This window comes from Balaenoptera acutorostrata, chromosome 3 (genome assembly GCF_949987535.1).
Source record: "Balaenoptera acutorostrata chromosome 3, mBalAcu1.1, whole genome shotgun sequence".
Classification (NCBI taxonomy): Eukaryota; Metazoa; Chordata; class Mammalia; order Artiodactyla; family Balaenopteridae; genus Balaenoptera; species Balaenoptera acutorostrata.
The window spans coordinates 181,277,859-181,301,090 of NC_080066.1; the positions used below are offsets into that span (position 1 = coordinate 181,277,859).

The 23,232-nt window shown below is 43.9% G+C and overlaps 1 protein-coding gene across 2 annotated transcripts in view; it reads right to left on the bottom strand.

Annotated features, from left to right (window-relative positions):
• CDC42BPB (CDC42 binding protein kinase beta) overlaps positions 1-21,011 on the bottom strand; it is a 111,756-nt gene extending 90,745 nt beyond the window's left edge. The window contains exon 1 of one of the 2 annotated variants that reach the window (XR_003622797.2): positions 20,455-21,011. Coding sequence is in view for 1 of the 2 variants with exons in the window: in XM_007176190.3 (XP_007176252.2) it covers positions 20,455-20,629 (175 nt within the window). In the remaining variant the exon portion in view is untranslated. The remainder of the gene's footprint in view (positions 1-20,454) is intronic. The other variant, XM_007176190.3, reaches the window with a different exon arrangement.
• Between the last annotated feature and the right edge of the window lie 2,221 nt (positions 21,012-23,232).

Consider the following 23,232-nt stretch of genomic DNA (forward strand, 5'->3'; position numbering starts at 1 on the left):
ATGAAACACAAAGGAAAATAATCCAGACACTAGAGAAGGTTAAATGTCCTCCTGTATCTTCTATCTTCGGCTCACCGTTCACAAAATAAGTTAAAAAGTAGGAAGGAAGCTGTTTGTATATAAGACTTTTTAAAGCGTCACTCCGGTTTCATCTAGCCATTGGTAAGCTGGTCCTCTTCTCACTAGACGGCCAGAGATGAGACAAGCTGAAAACAAACAAATGACAAAAGCTTCCCGTAAATCAATACAATTTTACTGAAAGGTTGGCAAATGTTAACATTTCAAAAAAGGACATCTAGCTTTGTGAAGTCTACCTTTGCACACTATAAGAACCAATCAAAATGGCTTTCTCCTTAAACAATCCTTCAGTAAAATGAAAGATTTATATTAACAAGTGTTATTTGATTAAAAAAAAAAATCACACTTCTCCAGAATGTCTGGTGATTCTGAGTGAACTGAATCTGCACACACACACCCCCACCCCCCCACACCCCCGCCCCAGTGCTCTCAGCAGGAAGCTGTTTGGCTCTCCTAACATTTCAAGGGCACAGCCTTTGTTTGGCCTGTCGGCAGGTTGGCTTTTCAGAGCTGGATGCACCAGAGGGTACGGCTTCACTGTCAGACACAGCCAAGCATAAACTACTTTTTCTGAGGTCCGATTAAAAAACCAAAAGCTTAAGATCATATTTTAAAAAGTGAGTCCTCACCAATGTCAATTCCAAAGTGTCTCCGGCAAACAACTGTTATGTTATATTTAAGACCTGCCTTATATTTTAAAAAATATCTAAGATAGATGCTACGAGCCCAGCGTGTCTCTTGGAGCACCCTGCTGGTCATCCAAGCTGAACAAGCACCTAGATGAGCTTCTGGCCTTGAAGTCAGCGAGGACCCCTTCCCCACGTCCTGGGCAGCGTGGCCGTTTCTGACACGAAGGACCCTAGAGGCAACCCCGCACCTCTCACTTCCCTCGTCCCCCTGCTCGGTCTCGGAATGCCGTCCCCGTCCCCCACTGGGAGCCGTCACATCCTCCAGTGCAGATGACACTCACAACCTCCCAACCAGCCTCGAGGGCTCGTCCCACCCTGACCCTGACCGTGCGAACCCCAGTTTAAGAGGAGACGCTGAGAATCACTGTGGCTTCCCTATGGGACCAGCCTTCTCACACCTAGAGGCCCTGGAACTCTGTGGCGGGACGGGGAAGGGGAGCACCTCACCGGCACGGAGGACGCTGAGCGGCAGGGCGGGCAGGGGGCACAGCAGGCTACCCCAGAGCCCCGCCCACCATCATCTCCAGCCGGGCCCTGGCCTGCCCCGCACAGCCCTCCGGAATCCCGGGTGCCCCCGGTGCGGGCCGCGCGGAGGGGCCTGCGCTGGCGTGACCAAGGGTGGGGGGTTAAGCGAAGGTGCGAGAAGGTGACCGGGAAGGCCCGCGTGGGCACCGGAGCAGCTACCAGAACATGTCTTTAGGAGACAGGACCGGCGAAGGGGCGGCTGGAGTTGTGTGCCACGGTCTGCAGCGTCACCGCCTCTTCCATAACCCCAACGGTCACTCAGGAAAGGCCGGCGGGGGGTGGCCCGCCTGTCACACGGCTGCACAGCTGTCTGCACCTCCTTCCCCCCCGGGGTGGCTTCTACCCTCTGAGGATGCTCCTCGCCCCTTCCTCGGGCTCTGACCCACCTTCCCAGCCTCGGGCTCCCCACTCCCAGCCCGCACCCTCCACGCAACTCCTCAGCACCGTCCAGCCACGCCCTCCACCCAGCAAACCTCCACCCGCTCTGCGACCAGATCAAACACGCCCGACCGGCTCCCGTCACCGAGGCCTCTCATTTCTCCAGACAGAGGAAGCCGCTCTGAACTCTGGCCACCCAGCATTTTCTCCAGCTCCATGCCAGGCAGTGCTCACTGGCTGTCTAAGGGCGCTGGTGACAGAGCCTAGCCTACCCGCCATCCCGCACAGGAAGAGGGGCACCCGGCACAGGAAGAGGGGGCAGAATCTGGCACAGGAAGGGGGGGAATCCGGCACAGGAAGGGGGGCACCTGGCACCGGAAGGGGGGACGGCACTGGAGACCTCAGACCCCGACACCCTCCACTTCAACTTGCAGTAATAAACTCAGAACAAAACACCAGCAAGTTCTGACAAAAGACAAACTAAGAAAAACTATCAAACATAGAATATAGAAAAGATGCTAATTTCCCTAATATAACAGGGAAATAGTAGGGAATATTAAAATACAAAGTTCTAAGAAATTTATAAGAAAAAGCTGAACAAACCAATATGAAGTGTGGGGAAAAGGGAAGGATACTAGCAAGACATTAATCAACTCTTCAAATTGTCATAACATGCCAGGAGCGGGCAGGTGGGCTGAATCAGACACGTGGGCTCCGCAGAAAGGCGGAGGGGTTCAATATTCTACTCTCTCATTGAGATTCCTATAATAAATTTTTTAATGGACTTAGAAGATAATACCAATTGCTATCACTTTTATTACACTAATTACGAAAACAAAGAATATCAACATGTGAAAAATTCAAGCCATTCCAAAAAAGGAACAATGATATTTTCAAACATGGGGTCCTCGACTATTTCATATCTAAATGGACAGTGAAGGCATGACAAGGGATATTAGGCTAGAAGTTTTTGACAAATGAGTTTCCTTTTACAGATACTCACATCAACTGAAATCCAAACAGAAAGAATCCAATCTCCACAAGCTCTTGTCACAAACCACACGGCAGTTTTCCTCACTGGAAGCATATCTGGGCATGAAAATCAGCTACACGCCCAGTTTATCTGTTATGAATTCATTTGTTTTATTGCTGGCATTCCTGCTGGGTCATAAAAGTTTTATGAGCTGGTAAACATTTCGTACAAACTCTGCAAAGCTGCCATGACTAACGGCTTCAGTATTCAGCGTAACAGATCTCTACAGACCCTGTCCTGGTTAATGCTGGTGCAGCAGCGCGTACCCTGGACTCTACTTTCGGAAGGTCTAGGTGATGCTCTAACTGCTAAATGTTTACCTAAGGACTCTCTTTCACTTTGAAGAAAAGAGAATACCATGGGAAAAGTGGAAAACAACAGTTAAATTTCTCCACACCAAACTTTATTTTAAAAAAACATTTAAAGTTCATTTTACTGGAGAATATTTTTCGCAAATAATAAATGTAATATTTTTAGCATCGTTAAACTTGCAATACAATCCACAATAATTACTGTAGTAGGGAAGAAATAAGCCATAAGAAAAGGGATGTGGGTGGTGCTGTGAAATAGATATTAAGAATGGTGTGAATTTTTAAAGCTTTTTTTTTTCCTTACAAAATGAAGTTTTGTTTATATTACAAACCAATCGTTATGAAAATGCTACCAGAGAGGAAAAACTATAAAATCTGATGGAGGGGGTGAGAGGTAGGATGAATTGGGAGATTGGGATTGACATATATACACTAATATGTATAAAATAACTAATAAGAACCTGCTGTATAGCACCGGGAACTCCACTTCGCTGTACAGTAGAAACTAATACAACATTGTAAAACAACTATACCTCAATTTAAAAAATAAAAATAAATAAATAAATAATAAAATCTGACGGACTAAGGATCTAGCAGTACTCAAAAACATCACCACTCAGTAGGGACAACTAGTAATTCTACATTATTTTTAGGGAAGTTTTCTAAATAATCCACGATAAAAAGAACAACCAAGAATTACCAGTATTTGAAGTAAAATCATTAAGAGGAAAAGTTCCAAGGTGAACAAAGAACTGACCCCACAGGAAACATAAATCAGGGAGAACACTTTTAAAAATTCTAATTAGTATCCTCAGAAAGAGAAAAAATTACAGCCAACTTCTACCCAGCACCTCACCATGATCATGAAGCAATATCTTTTTCAAGAGGGAGACATTTCGGGGCTTCCCGGGTGGCACAGTGGTTGAGAATCCGCCTGCCAATGCAGGGAACACGGGTTCAATCCCTGGTCCGGGAAGATCCCACATGCCGCGAAGCAACTAAGCCCGTGTGCCACAACTACTGAGCCTGCGCTCTAGAGCCCGCGAGCCACAGCTACTGAGGCCCGTATGCCTAGAGCCTGTGCTCCGCAACAAGAGAAGCCACCTCAATGAGAAGCCCGTGCACCGCAAAGAAGAGTAGCCCCCACTTACCACAACTAGAGAAAGCCTGCACGCAGCAATGAAGACCCAACGCAGCCAAAAGTAAATAATAAATTTAAAAAATAAATTAAAAAAAAAATATATATATATATATATCCCCCCACCATGAAACGACTCTAGCAAATCACTGAGTCAATTTGGTAGTTTTTGTCTTTTTAGGAATTTGTCCATTTCACTGACAAAATAAAAGAATCCAAGAAACAGTGACGTGAGCAATAAGAAACGGTGGCAGCTAAGTATGCCCAGAAGCAGCAAAGGAAGTTAGGAAGAAAGTCCAGGGGCTCTTCAATGCTAACATCTGGATGACTCTCCTGCTCAAGGCACAGGACAGGTGCCTTCTCCCTGGGTCCAGTCACACAATTGGGTTTTACAGTGAATAACAGTTACATACCTAAAATCATTATACATTCTATTCATTAGTTTCCAATTCTTACAACCAACTTAGACAGAATGAAAAAGACTTCACTGTAAGTCACAACATAACATAAATGCTGTAAACTTTGACGACATAACGCTGGTAACGCCCCCTAATTAACTCCTGAGAGAAAACTAAAAATGATGTAGCCACAGGCATAAAAGAAAGAAAAGCAGTTAAATTATTTCATGTACAATTCCATGTTAATAAACCAAAGGTTAATGATAAAATGAATGGTGCTTCTTAGGGAATATTAATTATAAAATCAACCAAAAGAGACAGAAAACCCAACAGAATACTAAGTTTGAAAGTTGTCTAAGAATATCCCCCACTGAAAGCCACTGTATTCAGATAGTTCTTCACTCTGTAAAAATATTCCTGAACACAAGACTGAAAGCTTTATAATTTTTCATAAAAAATCTTATTTCTTAGCATAATTCTGATACCAAAATATTCCAAAGACAACATATAAAAGTTAAAACCACTAACTACAGACTCCTCTTCAATTAATAAACCATACATGAATACAACAGGTTTGACTGTGCGGTTAGAAAATAAAATGCCATGGCTAAGTGTGCTTTATCCTGGCAATGTATGAATGATTCAACAGCATTATGTATATTAATATAAACAATAAAAATTAATAGTCTATCAAAGACAAAAATCACAATCCTCTTGATATATGTAATAACCATATTCTAACATTAATTTCTTATGAAAAATTTTAAATGACTATAAATAGAAATATATTTTGATGTTAAAAAATCTTTCAAATCAATATTCAATTTTAATGGAAATTCTAGAAGAGGCTCTAAAATTTAAAAAGAAGTAAAAAAATTATAATACAACTAAGGGGAAGAAGACTTTTTTTACCTCTATAACATACCCTTCTATACTGCCTGAATTCATTAAATCGTGAGCATACATTATTATAATTTTAACATTATTTAAAATAAAAATAGCACTAGCCAAATATAATTTCTGTGATATAGGTTCTGATATTTTTAATACTTGGTATGAGGGACAATCCTAAGCTACAAAGAACTGTGACTTGGACCATCTGTGACCACCCTCCACAAACTATTACAGAATTCAACGTTTGGAGAGAGGCACTAGATTTAGAAAAATCATTCATTCTTTCTGGAGAATTTTAAAAACCAAAACAATTTCTGGCAGCATCACTCTTCATTAACAGCCCCAAACTGGGCAACCCAGATGTCCATCTGAATGAATGGATAAACTGTGGGAAACGAATTCAGTGGACTACTATACAGCAACCAGAAAGAATGAGCTATAGTTACTTACACTCAACGACATGGATGGATTTCAATTACCTTTACTTGCAATTACTTTTTTGTTGAGATAAAATATATGTAACGTAAAATTTGCCATTTTAACCATTTTAAAGTTGGCCAAGAAAAAAAAAAAAGAGAGACTCAAATTGCTAGAACTGAAATGGAAGAGGGGACACTACTACAGATCCTACAGAAATAAAAGGATTAAGAAATACTACAAACAACTGTATGCCAACAAATTAACCTCAATGAAATGGACAAATTTCTAAAAAGACAAAAACTACCAAATTAACTCAAGAAGAAACAGAAAATGTGAACAGATCTATAATAACTACAGAGACTGAATTAGTAATCAAAAAACTAACCACAAAGAAAGCCCAGGGACTTCCCTGGTGGCGCAGTGATTAAGAATCCGCCTGCCAATGCCAGGGACATGGATTTGAGCCCTGGTCCGGGAAGATCCCACATGCCGTGGAGCAACTAAGCCCATGCGCCACAACTACTGAGCCTGCGCTCTAGAGCCCGCGAGCCACAGTGACTGAGCCCGCATGCCTAGAGCCTATGTTCCACAACAAAGAGAAGCCAAAAACTAAAATAAAATAATTAAAAGGCCCAGATGGCTTCATAGGTGACTTTTATCAAACATGGGAAGAATCAAATATTAATTTTTCACAAACTCTCAAAAAATGTAAGAGAGAACCCTTCCTAACTCATTCTATAAGGCCAGTATTATCCTGATACCAAAACCTGACAAAGACATATGAGGAAAGAAAAACACTCCAGACCAATTATCTCTTATGAATATAGATGCAAAAATCTTCAACAAAATACTAGCAAACCAAATGAAGTAACACAGAAAAAGAATTGTACACCGTGACCAAGTGGGATTTATCCCAGGAATGTAAGGTTGATTCAACATACAAAAATCAATTAAACGTAATACACCATAGCAACAGAATAAGAAACAAAAGCCACATGATTATCTCCACAGATGCAAAAAAGCAGCTGATAAAATCCAATAAATTTTCATGATAAAAATACTCAACAAACTAGGAATAGAAGGGAACTTCCTCAACCTAATAAAGGGCATCTATGAAAACTCACAGCTAACAGCATACTTAATGGTGAAAGATTTAGACGCTTTCTCCCTAAGATCAGGAATAAGACAAAATGCCCACGCTTGCCACTTCTATTCCACACTGTACTAGAGGTTCTAGCCAGGACAATTAGGCAACAAAAATAAATAAAAGGCATCCAAATGGGAAAGGAAAAAACAAAACTACCTCTATTCATGGGTGACAAGATTTTGTACACAAAAACCCTAAGAAATCCACTAAAAAACCATTAGAACTAATAAACAAGTTAAACAATTTTGCAGGATACAGAATCACTATAAAAAAAATTGTATTTGTATAAATTTGCAATGAACAATCCAAAAATGAGATTAAGAAAACAATTCCACTTGCAGTAGCATTTAAAAAGAGACAAACTTGGAAATAATTTAACAAAATAAGTAAAAATCTTATACTTTGCATTGTGAATGGAATTAATGCAACTAAATGATCACTCAAAAAGTTAAAATGACACATTTTATGTCATATGTACTTCACCACAGTAAAAAAGTAAAAACAAGTTAAACTCTGAAAACTACAAAATATTTTTGAAAACAAAATTCAGAGATCTAAATAAATGGAAAGACATATTGTGTTTATAGATAGGCAGACTTAATATTAAGATGGCAATACTCCCCAAATTGATCTACAGATTCAACGCAATCCCTATCAGAATCCCAGAGGGCTTCTTTATAGAAATTGACACATTGATCCTAAAATTCATATGGAAATTCAAGGAACCCAGAATAGCCAAAACAATCTTGAAAAAGAACAAAGTTGGAGGGCTCAAACTTCCCGATTTCAAAACTTACTACAAAGCAACAGTAATCAAGAGAGTGTGGTAGTGACATAAAAATAGGCATATACATCAACAGAAGAGAACTGAGAGCCCAGAAATAAGACCATATGTTTATGGTAAGTTGATTGTGACAAGGGTGCCAAAACTATTCAATGGGAAAAACACAGTCTCTTCAACAAATGGTGCTGGGACAACAGGATAGCCACATGCAAAAGAATGAATTTGAACGCCCATCTCACACCTTATATAAAAAATGATTCAAAATGGATCAACAACCTAAATGTAAAAGCTAAAACCTTAAAATTCTTAGAAGAAAACACAGATATAAATCTTTGTGACCCTGGATTTAGCAATGGATTCTTACATATGACACCAAAAGCAACAAAAGAAAAGTTCAATTGGATTTCATCAAAATTAGTAACTTGTGCTTCAAAGGAAACCATTAAGAAATCGAAATGACAACCTACAGTATAGGAGAAAATATCTGCAAGTCACACGTCTAATGAAGGATTTGTATCCAGAATATATAAAGAACTCTCACAACTCAACAAAATAAACAATTGTATTTATTTTTTAACACAATTTAAAAAAACGAGCAAGGGACTTGAACAGACATTTCTCCAAAGAACATATAAAAATGGCCAATAAACAATAAACAAGATGCTCATCATTAGCCTTTAGGCAAAAGCAAATCAAAACCACAATGAGATACCACTTCACACACACTAGGATGGTTAGAACAAAAAAGACAAATAATAACAAGCATTGGTGAGGATGAGGAGAAACTGGAACCCTACTGCTGCTGGTGGGAATGTGAACTGGGACGGTTGTTATGGAAAACAATCTGGCAGTTCTTCAAAATGCTAAGCATAGAGTTACCAAATGACCTAGCAATTCCACTCCCAGGTATACAATCAAGAGAAATGACAACATATGTCCATATAAAACCTTGTACATTAACGTTCACAGCAACATTATTCAAAATAGCTCAAAGGTAGAAACAACCCAAATGTCCATCAACTGATGAACGGGTAAACAAAATATGGACTATCCATATAACAGAATATTATTCAGCAATAAAAAGGAATGAAATACAGATATATCCTTGAAAACATTACGCTAAGTGAAAAGAACCCAATCACAAAAGACCACATATTATATAATTCCATTTATAGGAAGTGTCCAGAATATGCAAATATATAATGAAACTAGATTAGTGGCTGCTTGGGGCTGGTGAGGGAAGGAAGGAGTTGGGACTGATAGCTAAAGGGTTTAGGATTTCTTTTTAAGGTGATGAAAGTGGAAATAAATAGCTGCACAACTCTATGAAATACTAAAACTACTGAACTCTACAATTTAAATAGGTAAATTGCATGTGGATTACATCTCAAAACTGTTACAAAAAAAGAAAGAAAAGAAAAAAGAAAAGAAATCATTTGGTAATTGTAAATGGCAGAGAAACCTTTCTTTTTCACTAAACTTAATCAGTTAGCTGTGTAATTCGATTTAAGTTTCTCTCACATTGTTGATAGACATCCAGTTTCTGTTCAATATCCCTCTTAACATATTTCACAAGGATTATCAAAACTTCATAAACACAAATCTTGCTTTTTAAAAAATAATTATATACTTGTACAAGAAATATATCCTGGCTTATCACTTTGATTACATAAAACCATAATAATACCTTAGGTTTTGAGAAACATTTTTGTCCTAATACAGTCTAATATAAATGCTACCCTTGACACCTTAACTGGTGAAACTGGAAATAGAGCATTCTTAGTAACTTCCCAAAGTGCTGCTAGTTAGACAATATATCCTACATATTTGAAAGCAATGCTTCATCACATTTTCTCAGATTCATTTAAAGGTACATCAAAAAGGTAATTTGTTAATATACTTAAAGAGTTTTCAACAATCTGACTCCAAATACTTAGGGTTAAAAAAGAAACAAATCTGAGCTGCAAAATTATTTTTTAAGGATTGCTGCAAACCCATTAATTATGAAACCAACATCTTTCTCAATAATGAAGAATCAATATAAATGCTATTTCAAGTTTAAAATAATATGTTAAAAATCAATTTAGTCCTCTGATTTAAATTTTTAAAACAAAATCAGAGAAACTCAATGTTTTTAATTCAATTCTTTCACACGAACAGGGGTAAAGTACAAGAGAGCAACAGCCTTAAAATGTAGTTTGGGTGTCCTGGTAAGGGAGGTCTATTTACCTTTGGTTTTTTTTTTTTTTTTTTTTTTGAGTGCTTAGGTTTCCTTAACTTTTTTTTAGTATAAATGCTTTACGATGTTGTGTCAGTTTCTAGTGTACAGCAAAATGAATCAGCTATATATATGTATACATATATCCCCATATCCCCTCCCTCTTGAGCCTCCCTCCCACCCTCCCTATCCTGTCCCTCTAGGTGGTCACAAAGCACCGAGCTGATCTCCCAGTGCTCTGCAGCAGCTTCCCACTAGCTAGCTATTTTACACTTGGTAGTGTATATATGTCAGTGCTACTCTCTCACTTCATCCCAGCTTCCCCTCCCCTCCCCGCCCCCATGCCCTCAAGTCCGTTCTCTAAGTCTGCGTTTTTATTCCTGCCCTGCCACTAGGTTCATCAGTACCGCTTTTTAAAATTCCATATATATGCGTTAGCCTAAGGTATTTGTTTTTCTCTCTCTGACTTACTTCACTCTGTATGACAGTCTCTAGGTCCATCCGCCTCACTACAAATAACTCAATTTCATTCCTTTTTATGGCTGAGTAATATTCCATTGTATATATGTGCCACATCTTCTTTATCCATTCGTCTGTCAATGGACACTTAGGTTGCTTCCATGCCCTGGCTATTGTAAACAGTGCTGCAACGAACACTGTGGTACATGTATCTTTCTGAATCACGGTTTTCTCAGGGTATATGCCCCGTAGTGGGATTGCTGGGTCATATGGTGGTTCTATTTTTAGTTTTTTAAGGAACGAGGGAGGTCTATTTACCTTTGGATTTCATTTCTGTTTTTTATGTTTTTATAAAATCATGACTGGCAAGAACATTTCTTATTCTGCTCTTTATTTTCAAGTGGTGATTTCTTCCTACATACCAAAAGCTTTAGAGTTAAACAGAATCAGCTCTGTGTCACTTCAAGAAAGACAAAGTTTATACACCGGGTCCCTGAGTCACAAACACCCAATTCAAACATCGCCACGTTACCTATCCATACAGGCACACTCCTGCTTCACGCCTATGCTCACCCAGGGTGCCTCCCCAGCCCTCCTTCCAACCACTTTTCAGGCACCCACTCTTCTGCTTTCAACACACCCAAGTCCCCCTTCTTCACATCCTTTTACCCCTTCTCCTTTCTCTCTCTTCCAGTGTTGTACAATTACTAGAAAAAAACTTGCCCTCCCATATCTCCATTTCTTCCTTCTAATTATGCAGGAACCCTTCTAATAAGTGAGTAAATATAACAAAGAGAATACGTCCAAAAAAAAATGAAACAGCAACTGTACACTCTGACTTCATTTAGAGATGAAAACTAGGGTACCTTTCAGTTACCTCCAGTGTATGGACACCCTTATCTCTGAACCATCTGGAAATCTCATAAAATGATAGCATAGATTACAGTGGGACGTAGCCTCAAGGATAACATGAGCTCCAGAGAACGGTAATTTTGTTTTGTCATCACTGCAGTGCCTGGCACTTCTTAAGTCCTTAAAAAATGCTTGTTGAATGAATGACAGTAGATGACAGCAGAATACTGTCTACTGTAGTAATGTCAACACAATTTTGCACAGTGGGGACAGCAAATGGACAAGTGGCATCTAATTTAGCAAAGCTAGAAAAGTGAAAGTGAAGTAGGGATAAAGCAGCACTAGTATCTTGAAGGCTAAACAATAATGGACAGAAAACAGAATTGGCTTTAAGTCTGCAGAAGAAGAAGTTATACTTCAGACCTCCTCCCACCCCCATCCCCGCCAATGGCCCTCCTCCACCTCACCCCACCTTCGCAGAAAGCTGGCAGCTGGGCATATACCACTCTCCCCACCATCTAGGCAGGAGACCAGAAACCCCACTCTGGGGAAACTGACAGCCCAGAGGAGGAACTACTTTAACAACTCTGGCAACGCCCCTCAAACGAGCCACGTCCCCATCTGACTTCTAATGCTGAGACTCAACATTTGAAGTTTGTGCACACAGAGAGTTCCAATCAGTCCAGCATAATTATGGAAGACAGCCAATAATCACCAGACATTTGATGAAGAGCTTCTGACAGCAAAGACAAAGACCAAAGTAGGAAACAGGATAAAAAGGACTCGGAAGAAACAGAGACAGCACAAGAAACAAAAGAAAATGTCTGTATAACATAAATGTATGCACATAAATCAACAAAAAAAAAAGAGAAAAATTTTTAAATGATTGCCTTCATGAAACAAAAACAAGATGTTATTAAAAAAAAAAAGAAATACTAAGGACAAAAACACTTAGAAATGAAAGATATGATGGCAGAAATAAAAACTCAATGTAAAGACTAGAAGACAAAGTTGAGGCTCTCTCCCAGAAAGATAAGGGCAAAAGATCAACGAATGGAAAAAAGTAGGAGAAAGGAAACTAGCAGAAAACTCCAGAAGGTCCAAAATATGAATAACAGGCAACCAAAAAGGCAAAAATGAAGAAAGCAGAGATCATAAAGATATAATACAGAAAAGTTTTGGAGAGCTGAAGGACCCAAGTGTCCCCACCAAAAAGACCCACCAAGGAACACTAGGGATAAATAAAGACCTTGAAAGCTCCCAGAGATGGAACAAGTCTCACAAAGGCGTGGGAATCACAATGGTCTCAGGCTTCCCCTTTGCAACAACAGTAGGTAGACATCTGAGTAAAGCTTCTAAACTTCTGAGGAAAAATGACCTGTAACCTAGAATTCAATACCCAGGTAAACTGCCATTCAATTGTGAGGGAAGAAAAGGCATTTTCAGACAGGCTAGGTCTCAAAAAAATTTCTCTCTGATGAACTCTTTCTCAGGAAGCCACTAGAATATAAGACACAGGATCCAGGAATTCCCATTCAACACAGAAGAGGCACAAAAAGAATTCCCATAAGGAATGAAGAGAAATCCCAGGATGACTGCTAAGTAGCAGGCCTAGAGAAGAAACAGCCTAGAATGGAACAGGAAAATGAAGGGCTCTACAAGGGATGAAAAGTGAGCGATTACTCGAGGTGTCTGACTGCACTGGGGAGTTCTATTTAGAAGCCTGGACTAAATTCATGACTATACATTGGCATCCATGCTAAATGAGAGAAAAAATAATTCATTCCAATTAACACAAAAATAATTCCTTGTCTTAGCAGACTGTGAATTAACTGTATCCTATGTGGCTCAGCTGTTAAAATGTTTACCCAATGATAACAACAAACACTGAGTATCAATTTAAACAAAAATTATTAGATAGCCAGATTTGGAAAAGCGGAGAGAAAGGAAGGGTGTGTGTGTTTCGGGCAGTGCAGGAAAGAAGACATGTAAAGCTCCATAGCCTTCTCTTCCACAGTAGGAAGTTAACAGATAATATATAAAATGGCAAATCAGAAATTAGCAGTACAAGCATGCTATTTAGATGCATGAAATTTGAGGCAGGAACTGCTAAACAGATGACCATCAGCATCCAAGAATCCTCCCCATCCACATAACACCTTCACCCTCTGCCTGGAGTGTAGACAGGAGGGCCCCCATCAGACCACACAGTGGACTTAGCAGGAAAGGGCCCAGGTCCCTGAAGACTTCTTGGAATGAGACTGTCTTCCTAGCCTTGGACTGACTACCAACAGTGTCACATGAAATAGAATTCAATCTTGATTCTAAGTCACTGTTGTTTGGTTCTCTATTACTGGCAGTTCAATGGGATCATAAGACAGTTGATAATAAGGAGAAACAGAAGAGTTAAAAGAGGTTGCTTAGGGACTTCCCTGGTGGCGCAGTGGTTAAGAATCCGCCTGCCAATGCAGGGGACAGGGGTTCGAGCCCTGGTCCGGGAAGATGCCACGTGCTGCGGAGCAACTAAGCCTGTGTGCCACAACTACGGAGCCCGCGTGCCACAACTATGAAGCCCACGTGCTCCAGGGCCCGCATGCCGCAACTACTGGCCCCACGTGCTGCAGCTACTTAAGTCCGTGCGCCTAGAGCCCGTGCTCCACAACAAGAGAAGCCACAGCAATGAGAAGCCCGCGCACCGCAACGAACAGTAGCCCCCGCTCGCCGCAACTAGAAAAAGCCCAAGCGCAGCAACAAAGACCCAACACAACAACAACAAAAAAGTGGTTGCTTAGAAGTTAGACCCAGAGTGGGCTGGCTGGTAGAGGGACTACTGTTTTGCATTATACTGAATAACTCTGTAGAACTACTTGACTTTTAAAACTGAGTAAATGCATTACTTTAATAAAAGTAAAAGTGTATTTAATGAAAATTACCCCCACAGGATATGGTCAGAGGTGCCGTTAATCTCAACCTCTAAAACTAGGATTAGTCGTATCTTTTTAGGTTTATTTGTTTTATTTATTTATTCATTCACTCATTTATTTTTGGCTGTGTTGGGTCTTCGTTGCTGCCCACGAGCTTTCTCTAGTTGCAGTGAGCGGGAGCAACTCTTCATTGCGGTGCGTGGGCTTCTCATTGCGGTGGCTTCTCTTGTTGCAGAGCATGGGCTCTAGGCGCGTGGGCTTCAGTAGTTGTGGCACATGGGCTCAGTAGTTGTGGCTCGCGGGCTCTAGAGCGCAGGCTCAGTAGTTGTGGCGCCCTGGCTTAGTTGCCCCATGGCATGTGGGATCTTCCCGGACCAGGGCTCGAACCCTCATCCCCTGCATTGGCAGGTGGATTCTTAACCACTGTGCTACCAGGGAAGTCCCTTAGGTCAATGTTAAATTCCAGCGTTGGACCATGGATTTCAGACCTGATTTTTTTGGGGGGGGGGGTTATTTATTTATTTATTTATTTATTTATTTATTTATTTATGGCTGTGTTGGGTCTTCGCCTCTGCGCGAGGGCCCTCTCCAGCCGCGGCAAGTGGGGGCCACTCCCCATCGCGGCCCCTCCCGCCGCGGGGCACAGGCTCCAGACGCGCAGGCTCAGCAACTGTGGCTCACGGGCCCAGCCGCTCCGCGGCACGTGGGATCCTCCCAGACCAGGGCTCAAACCCGTGTCCCCTGCATCGGCGGGCAGACTCTCAACCACTGCGCCACCAGGGAAGCCCCCAGACCTGATTTTTTTAAGGCAACAGAATACAAAGTCATTGTAGAAGTTTTAAAAGTGGGAGTGATGAAATGAAAAGCAGTGTTGAAGACTGATCTGGCAGAAATATTTAAATCTTCAAGCGAGAAAGGCTTTAATTTAGGTCTATGGGCTTGAGAGCTTCAGCTAGGCCAGTGATAATGGGAATGGGGGGGAAAAGAAAGGTTACAATAAAACTAAGACATTTCAAAGCAGGTGCCGGCAAGGAGGCCCAGGGCTGACCATGGGTCCATGAAGGAGAGGAACCCTGGTGAGAGGGCTACTTGCTCAGAAATGATTAGGGAAAACGTCCAGAGCCCGGTTTACCCAAAGGAGAGGGGAGATGGGGGTGGAGGGCAGATCATGGGATCTCTCAAACTCCTAACCGTTTTCAAACCCATGACTCCGTGATTTTGGAGGCTAGAGGAATCATCATCATGCCAGTAAATGTTAGGACTCCCCCCTGAAGAGTAAATTCCTTACGTCTCCAAAGAAGCTCCAATATAAGAACAGAAATTATATAATTCAATTCAAATTTCTCTTCAAATTTCTAATTCTTTCCTAAAGATAACAAAAATCCAAAGCCTCCTATTATAGAGGAATTCCCTGGTGGTCCAGTGGGTACGACTCTGCACTCCCAATGCAGTGGGCCCAGGTTCGATCCCTGGTCTGGGAACTAGATCCCGCGTGCCGCAACTAGGACCCAGCACAGCCAAAATAAATAAATTAAATAAAATATTTAAAAAAAATTTTTTTTCAAGTCTATTATATAATTGATCCTTTTTGCAAAGTTTTAATCTGAAAACAATTTTGCTGCCAGTTACCTACTGGCAAAAATCTAATATGAAACACAGATTATTTAAAATCATACTATAAAGTGTGCCCTTCATCTCATAGATAGTATGTTTTATTTGAAACGAATAAAATTTAAAAAAATAAAATAAAATAGATACTAATTGTTTAATTGTTCTTTGGTAGATTTTAAGTCTAAATAAAGCCTTCAAAAATTACCATATTCCTCCGCGGCATGTGGGATCTTCCCAAGCCAGGGCTCGAACCCGTGTCCTTTGCATTGGCAGGCAGATTCTTAACCACTGCGTCACCAGGGAAGCCCCATTTTACCACTTATGATTTTTAAAAAAAGGGTAAAAAATCTATATGTGGTCTCTTCTAGCATGATCCTTTTACTTTACTAGTCTCAAAAAACACATTTTGCCTCTTTACCAAAAAAAGCATTCAATAGCTTTGCTGTACTTAATATGGTTTGAAATTAACAGTCCTGTTTGCTCGCATGTTTATCCAGCATCACAGACGTCAGCACAGACAGGACAAGATTTCCAAGGGCGTCAGGTGCTGCAACAAGAGGCAGGGCAAAGGCAAGGGGCGTTCCTGTCAACACTGCCTGCGGCGCTTTCTGAGTTTTTACCTTACCTGCATTTGCAATTGAAGAGCAATTCACCACACAGCATAAGCTTTTTCAGGTAGCTCACACAGTGGTATCTCAAAGTGAGAACAACTCACTCCAACTCCAGTTTTACTTATTGCAAGTCTAGATTTAACACAGACACTGCTGTTTACTTCAAAGCCCAACTGTCAATGGAGGAGGTTTTAAGAGAGAAAAAGTAAGGCTGGCCAGTTAATGTTTAATGGTTTCAGCTGTTCCATCACTTGCCTTGTAGTCAATATCACCACGCATTTCAAATACCTATTTACAAATCCAAATTATGTTAACCTAAATTTTATTACACAATCCCAGTATTCCCCTACAAATTGGATCTTATCATTCAAAAGATCTGTTTCTTATATCTGTTACTTAAAAAACGTGTTCCCATGTTATGCAAAAATTCTATCTGGGGGCTTCCCTGGTGGCGCAGTGGTTGAGAATCTGCCTGCCAATGCAGGGGACACGGGTTCGAGCCCTGGTCTGGGAGGATCCCACATGCCACGGAGCGACTAGGCCCGTGAGCCACAATTACTGAGCCTGCGCGTCTGGAGCCTGTGGTCCGCAACAAGAGAGGCCGCGACAGTGAGAGGCCCGCGCACCGCAATGAAGAGTGGCCCCCACTTGCCACAACTAGAGAAAGCCCTCGCACAGAAACAAAGACCCAACACAGCCATTAATTAATTAATTAATTAATTAATTAATTTAAAAAATTCTATCTGGAGAAACCATTAGATTAAAATGTATCTTGAGATGTTTAGCACCATCAGTTCAGCCTGAACGTATTAAATTTGGTAGTCATCCCACTAACACCTAGGGCTGAGCATCCCCAGGCCAAGAGCTACAGGAATTCACACAGATGAAGGTGAACTCTGAGAAGGTACCACTTCCTTCATAATAAGAAAAATCACCAATGAGGAAATTAAACAGAGGGCTACAAAGATTAATTCTAGCCCTTATAGAGGAAGCATGGTGGCACAACGAGAGACGATGCCCTGGACTGGGTGGGAATCGGGAAACCCACGCTCAGGTCTGCCCCAGCAGCGAGCTCCAGGCCTCCCACACCTGGTCTGCAGGCCACATGGGGGTCAGAGCAGAGGGCCACTGTGGTCCACCCAATGCCAATGGGCTGGGATTTCAAACATCAGCTCTGTCCAAATAGAATACGAGCCATCATTTTTAAGTCACGAAAAAAAAAATTGTAAGACATGTAAAAGTATGTTTATATAACGAAGATGAAAAACAACAATTTCACCTCATTTAGTTGTCCATATTTGTTGCTGTTTACTTGTAGAAATTTCAAAGTGTTTCATATGCTCTGCTTCAAACGGTATCAAATTTGCATTTAAAAAATAGCTTAAAGAAATACACATGCGAAGCAGGGTATTTCCAACTTTTAATTAAGGTCCTGTATTTCATAGAGAAAACTAATCAAACTATAAACACAATCAAGGGAAAATTAAAGGCAAAATCTACAGTGAAGCCTAGGATGAGTCTTGTCCCAAGCAACCACTGTGGAAATAAGAAAATCTCCTTCTAAAACTTAAAATCTTTATTACTTATAGTTTCCAAATTTCCTCAAAGATTCCCCAGTAAGTCTCAAATCTGGGCTGAATCGGCTATTTTTCTTCACTAAGTTTCAAGAATTCTACATAACTGTTAACAGACACCTAGCAAGGTTGGCCCCTCTGCATGAGAGGACTCAACACATCAGAGGTCTCAAACATCAGGCAGAGTGTAAATCCAAAAACTCAACGATCCGCAGGTTGACAGCCTATGTATGTGTTTCTTGAGCAGAGCAGAAGTTATTCCACTTGGAAGTCAGGGCACCTAATAATGCTCCGCAAACAATTCCACTTGAAAGACCATTCTTTGCTTTCCAAACGCAATGACTGGGCATTCCAAGTAACACTAAATAATGACTGCACACACATCCTAACTAGTAATACACACTGCGGAGTTACATCGGTGCGTATGTTAACACACATGAGATGAAATACTGCTTCTAAAATATATTACTATTCCATGAAAATGCCACCTTAGAGTACATTCTTCTCTGTAATTTAAAGTTCTGTGCAGACTGAGTTCTTTAGAATAATGCATTTATTTGTAATCATAATTTCCAAAGAGCCAGCACACAATTTTCAAAATATTTCTATATTACAGCACACAGCTTCTACCTAGACTTGGAAAACCCAAATCTCATAAGACCTCCGCACATGCAGAGAAGAGCTTCCTCCAGTGAAGCCCACCAGTTCACAGAGTGGCTGGTACCGTCTGGTGGTGAGGGGGCTGCACAAGGAAGGACCACTGCTCCACAGGGCACCCAGCCTTCAGGATAAGCCCCTCCGAGGCACTGCAGGTCCCCAGGCCAGAGGCTAGCTGGACCACACCTTACCTGCTAACTCAACCTTCCCTCTGCCTCCGCTTTTCAGTCACACATTTACTCACATACCAAGCACTGAGTTGAACCTGATCTTGAAACTGGATTTCAAGATCAAACGCTCAGCAAGAACAGCAAAGAGGATACTCAGAAGGCTGGGATGTAACAGGCACCAAGGACTTCACTCTCAAAGCAACCGTGAAGCCAGTTAATCATTCAGGTGGAAATCATGTCACTGATAAACGACCCCAGGAAATGAATAGTACTCTTATTTTACTGATATCGTATATAATCAAGAAAGGTGGACCCCACCAAAATAAAGCATAACAGGCTGTCCTGGGGCTGTGGGCCTCCTTCTACTGCTGCTCTCACAAGACATTAAAATTCCACTAAAGAGCGAAAAACAGAAGCTCTCTAAAGAATATCGCAACTTAAGTTTTATTTTGTAAACAAAATTCCAAATTCTAATTACCATTTTGGCAGAGTACGTGGCCTCACTATGGACTACATTTGTTTGTTTCTTCATGTCAATATCAGCTTTATCAGCCCCAAAGGTTAGAAATTACTGGGTCAAACTGCACAGCCCTAGTCCAGTGACACACATGACCCAAGAATAAGATTTTCATAAATCTGGCCTGAACCCTGAACAGAAACATTGCATCTTCCTTCTCAGTATTTTTATATGAGGCTGAGGATCTTGACAAAATGTCCAAGTTAGAGAGAGAGAATGTAAGAAGATTTCACTTTACACGTGTAGCTGTTCTTGAGATTCTAACCATTAAGTAGCTTAATCAAATTTTTGTTCTAATAAAGCATACTAGCTTAGTTGACCAATGATTAAGGCACGCAAAGATCAGACGAAGAAAGTTCTTAAGTGACTTCCATATACTAACAGTTCCAGCTGGCCCCCAAATATTATAAGGGTCTGGCAAAACTACAATGAAAAAAATCAATTTGCTCTCACATAGCGTATTCAAAATAAGGCTTTTAACCTTAAAATTCCCTTAGAGGTGGTACAGTCAAAGGGATGTTCAGGCCCCGGACACCAAGGGATGCAGGCAGGCTGTCACCTAGGAGGGGCTCCCAGGAGACGTACGGGGGGGCAGACGCAAAAAGCACACGCCGCTGCCCCTACAAGCCAGCAGGGCGAGCGGGGGGCGGGGGGGAAGCAACTCGACGCGGACTCCGGACCCCAAGGGCGAGGGGCGGATATCCCAGGAAGTGCTGCAGGAAACGATATCCAGACTCGGAGGCTGGATCTAGGAAGCGGCCGGGGCGATGGCCGGGCGCGGGGGTGGGGGTGGGAACGGAGGATGTGGCTCCGAGGGGCAGGATGAGGCGGCGGGTCGGCCGAACGCGGATGTGCGAAGGCCAAAGAGGAGGGCAGGGCGGGATGGAGAGCCGCGAAGCGGTGAGGGCGCCAGGAGCGGCCGGACAGGGATGGGGCGGCGGGTCTGGGAGCGGTGACGAGGCGGGATGAGCGGAAGCCCGAGGACAGGGAGGAGGCGGGCGGAGTGGGGGGAGGGCGCGACCGGGCGGGGGTCGCAGAGCCGAGGGTCAGGCCCGCGCACACTTACCCCACTCGAGGAACTCGGCCACATACTTGTCGCGGCGCAGGGCCGAGTGGCTACACTCGGTGTACAGGCAAACGAGCACGTCGAGCAGCGTCTCCACGCTCAGGGCGCTCTCGTTGCGCCAGGGCCCGTCCAGGAGCAGCTGCTCCAGCTTCTTGAGCCGCACCTTGGCCGACATGGTGCCGCGCGGCCCGCTCCCAACGCGCCGGCCTCTCGCCGCCCGCTCGGCCAGTCCGTCAGGGCGAGCCCTCAGCGTCCCGGCGGCCGCAAGCCTCGGCAGCCGCGGCCCCTCGTCGCCGCCCCGTCCGCGTCGTCGCGCCCCGGCCTAGGCCGACATCTTGGGCTCGGTCCCGGCGGCGCAGCGTCTGGGGCGCCGGGCCCCGCGGGTCCATGGGCTGGTCTCCTCCCCTCGGCGCCGCCGCCCGCCCCCGCCTCGCGCTCCTCGGCCCCGCCCGCGGCCGCACCCTCCTCGCCGCCCGCCGTCGACCTGCAGCGGCGCGGAGCCGAGCGCTGCGCAAGCCCGGCCGGCGCCCGAATCCCGACCCCAGCCCCGACCCGGCGGCCCAGCCCCGCGGCCCGCAGCCAACCAGGGCGCGGCCAGCGCGGGCGCAGCCAACCACGGCGTGGCCGGCCGCCGCCGCGCTGACCTCAGCGCGCCGCCCCGCCCCTGCGCTCCCGGCTCCCGGCTCCCGGCGGGATCGGACCTCGCCGCTTGCCGTAGGGGGTTCGGGATGCTGGGAAGGTCGGGCGGGCGGGGTCGAAGGGGAGCGTCGCCCGGCGGGGGCGGGGCGAGCGAACAGCCAGTGCTCCGCCGAGATTGCGGCGCAGGCGCGTGCGCAGAGGGCGGCCGGGCGGCGTGCGCGAGCGCGTCAGGGACTGGGCCTCTGTGTGCGAGGCGTGCGCTCCCGCGTGTGCACGTCTTGCCTCCCGAAGGGGACCCGGGGTCTCGGAGCAGAGCCGCGGGCCCTGGCGTCCCTGGGGGCTTCGTGGCCGGTGGGCTGACGTGAGCGTCGAGGGCCGTCCCGCAGACGCAGCGCTGGCAACCTCGGCTGTCTCTTTTAAAACCGGGTCTCATCTGGGTTGGGAGCGGCCTTACGGAAAAGGCGGCCTTCTTCTAACTTGACGGGCGGGAGACTGAGGCCCGTACAGGGCGGGGGCTGCTGGAGAGGGGCGCCCCCGTGGGCTACCCAGCGCCCCGTGAATTCGTGATGCACCCGCAGTGGCCGCTTCAGACTCTACTGCCCACCTTCCCCTCCCCGCAAACAGATGCCTTGGGGTGGCAGTTTGGTAGGAAGGGGCCTGCTGTTTGTCTCCAGGCTGGGTTTGCCTAGCGAGTCCCTGCTTATACCAAGATTGCGGGTTTATTCGTGTGCCGGGGGAAGGAGGGTGACGGAGAATGTCTTCCACCCAAATAAACCCTTGGCGTCGGGAGAGGAGGGGCGGCCTAGAACTCGTGGGAGGTCACTGAGGCCATGGGGGTGGGCGAGGGCTGGGGAGCCAGGATGCAGGGTTCGGGATTCCCAACCTGGGAAAGGGAGGCGGGGGCGGGGGGAGCTTCAGTAGGAGCAGGGCAGCCAGGTGGAGCAGATGAGGGGACAGGTAGAGGTTCGAAGATGGAACACTAAAGGAACCTGTGGCAAAACTGGCTCATGGAGAGAAAATCACAATAGCGTCTACCTCTGTGGGAGGTATTGACTGGAAAGGGTAGGAGGGAGCCTTCTGGGCCTCTAGAAATGTGCTGTAATTTGACTTTGGTGATGGTTATGCAGGAGTATATAAAAGGAACATTCTTCAAGCTGTACACTTAAGAGTAGTGCATATCACTGTATATCTATTATACCTTAGTTTTTTAAAAGCAGGCAAAAACAATCTTTGGTGTTAGAGGTCAGACTAGAGGATACTTTGGGGGGATTATGAACTGAGGGGCTAGCAACATTCTGTATCTTGACCAGACCCATCTTGGTATATGGGTCTGTACATAATTAATCAAACCGTACTCTAAATATGTATGCACTTTATGTGTATGATACCTCAATTAAAAAAAAAAAAAAAAAGGCCGAGCAGCCCACGTGGCCATTTTACAGTTAAAACCAAATTCTTCATGTTAGCTTTTAAGTAGGGTGATCAAACGTCTGAATTTGTCTGGGACAGTCCCCATTTTTTGCCCTTGTCCCAGTGTACGTATAACAACGTCCTTCATTCCCACTGTGTCTGCATTTGCACAGTATATTCTCTCATGCTCAGACGCAGCAGGGTCGCCTGGCCCTGTTCAGCCCTCTAGCCCTGTCCCTACTCTCTTCTCAGTCTCTGACTCCAGTCTCACTGGCCTCTTTGCTGTTCCTCTACTATTCCTTCTCCCTCCTGCCTCAGGGCCTTTGCACTTGCCAAGCCCTTCACGTTGGATGCCCCTCCCTGACCACCGTCTTCACTTTGTGTGCTCAGCCCCAATCTGTTTCAGGATTGTCCCTTCAGGGCAGCCTTGCCTAACTGCCTGGGCTGGATCAGGCCCCAGCTCACCCTGTAGTTTTTCTTAGCACTTGCCTAAGTGGATACCTGTGAGTCTTGCCCATTAGTCTGAATACTAGAAATCTTCCTGTGCCTCAATTTCTTCGGAGGTAAAAAGAGAATAATAATAGGACCTACCCCAGTATTTCAGTGAGTTTCTGGAAGGATTAAATGAGTTAATACCCAGAGAGTACTTTGAACAGTGCCTGGCTTGCTTTACATGCTCACATATTGGTAGCTGGTATTGTGCATTAGAGTTTTTATTTCTAAAACTAG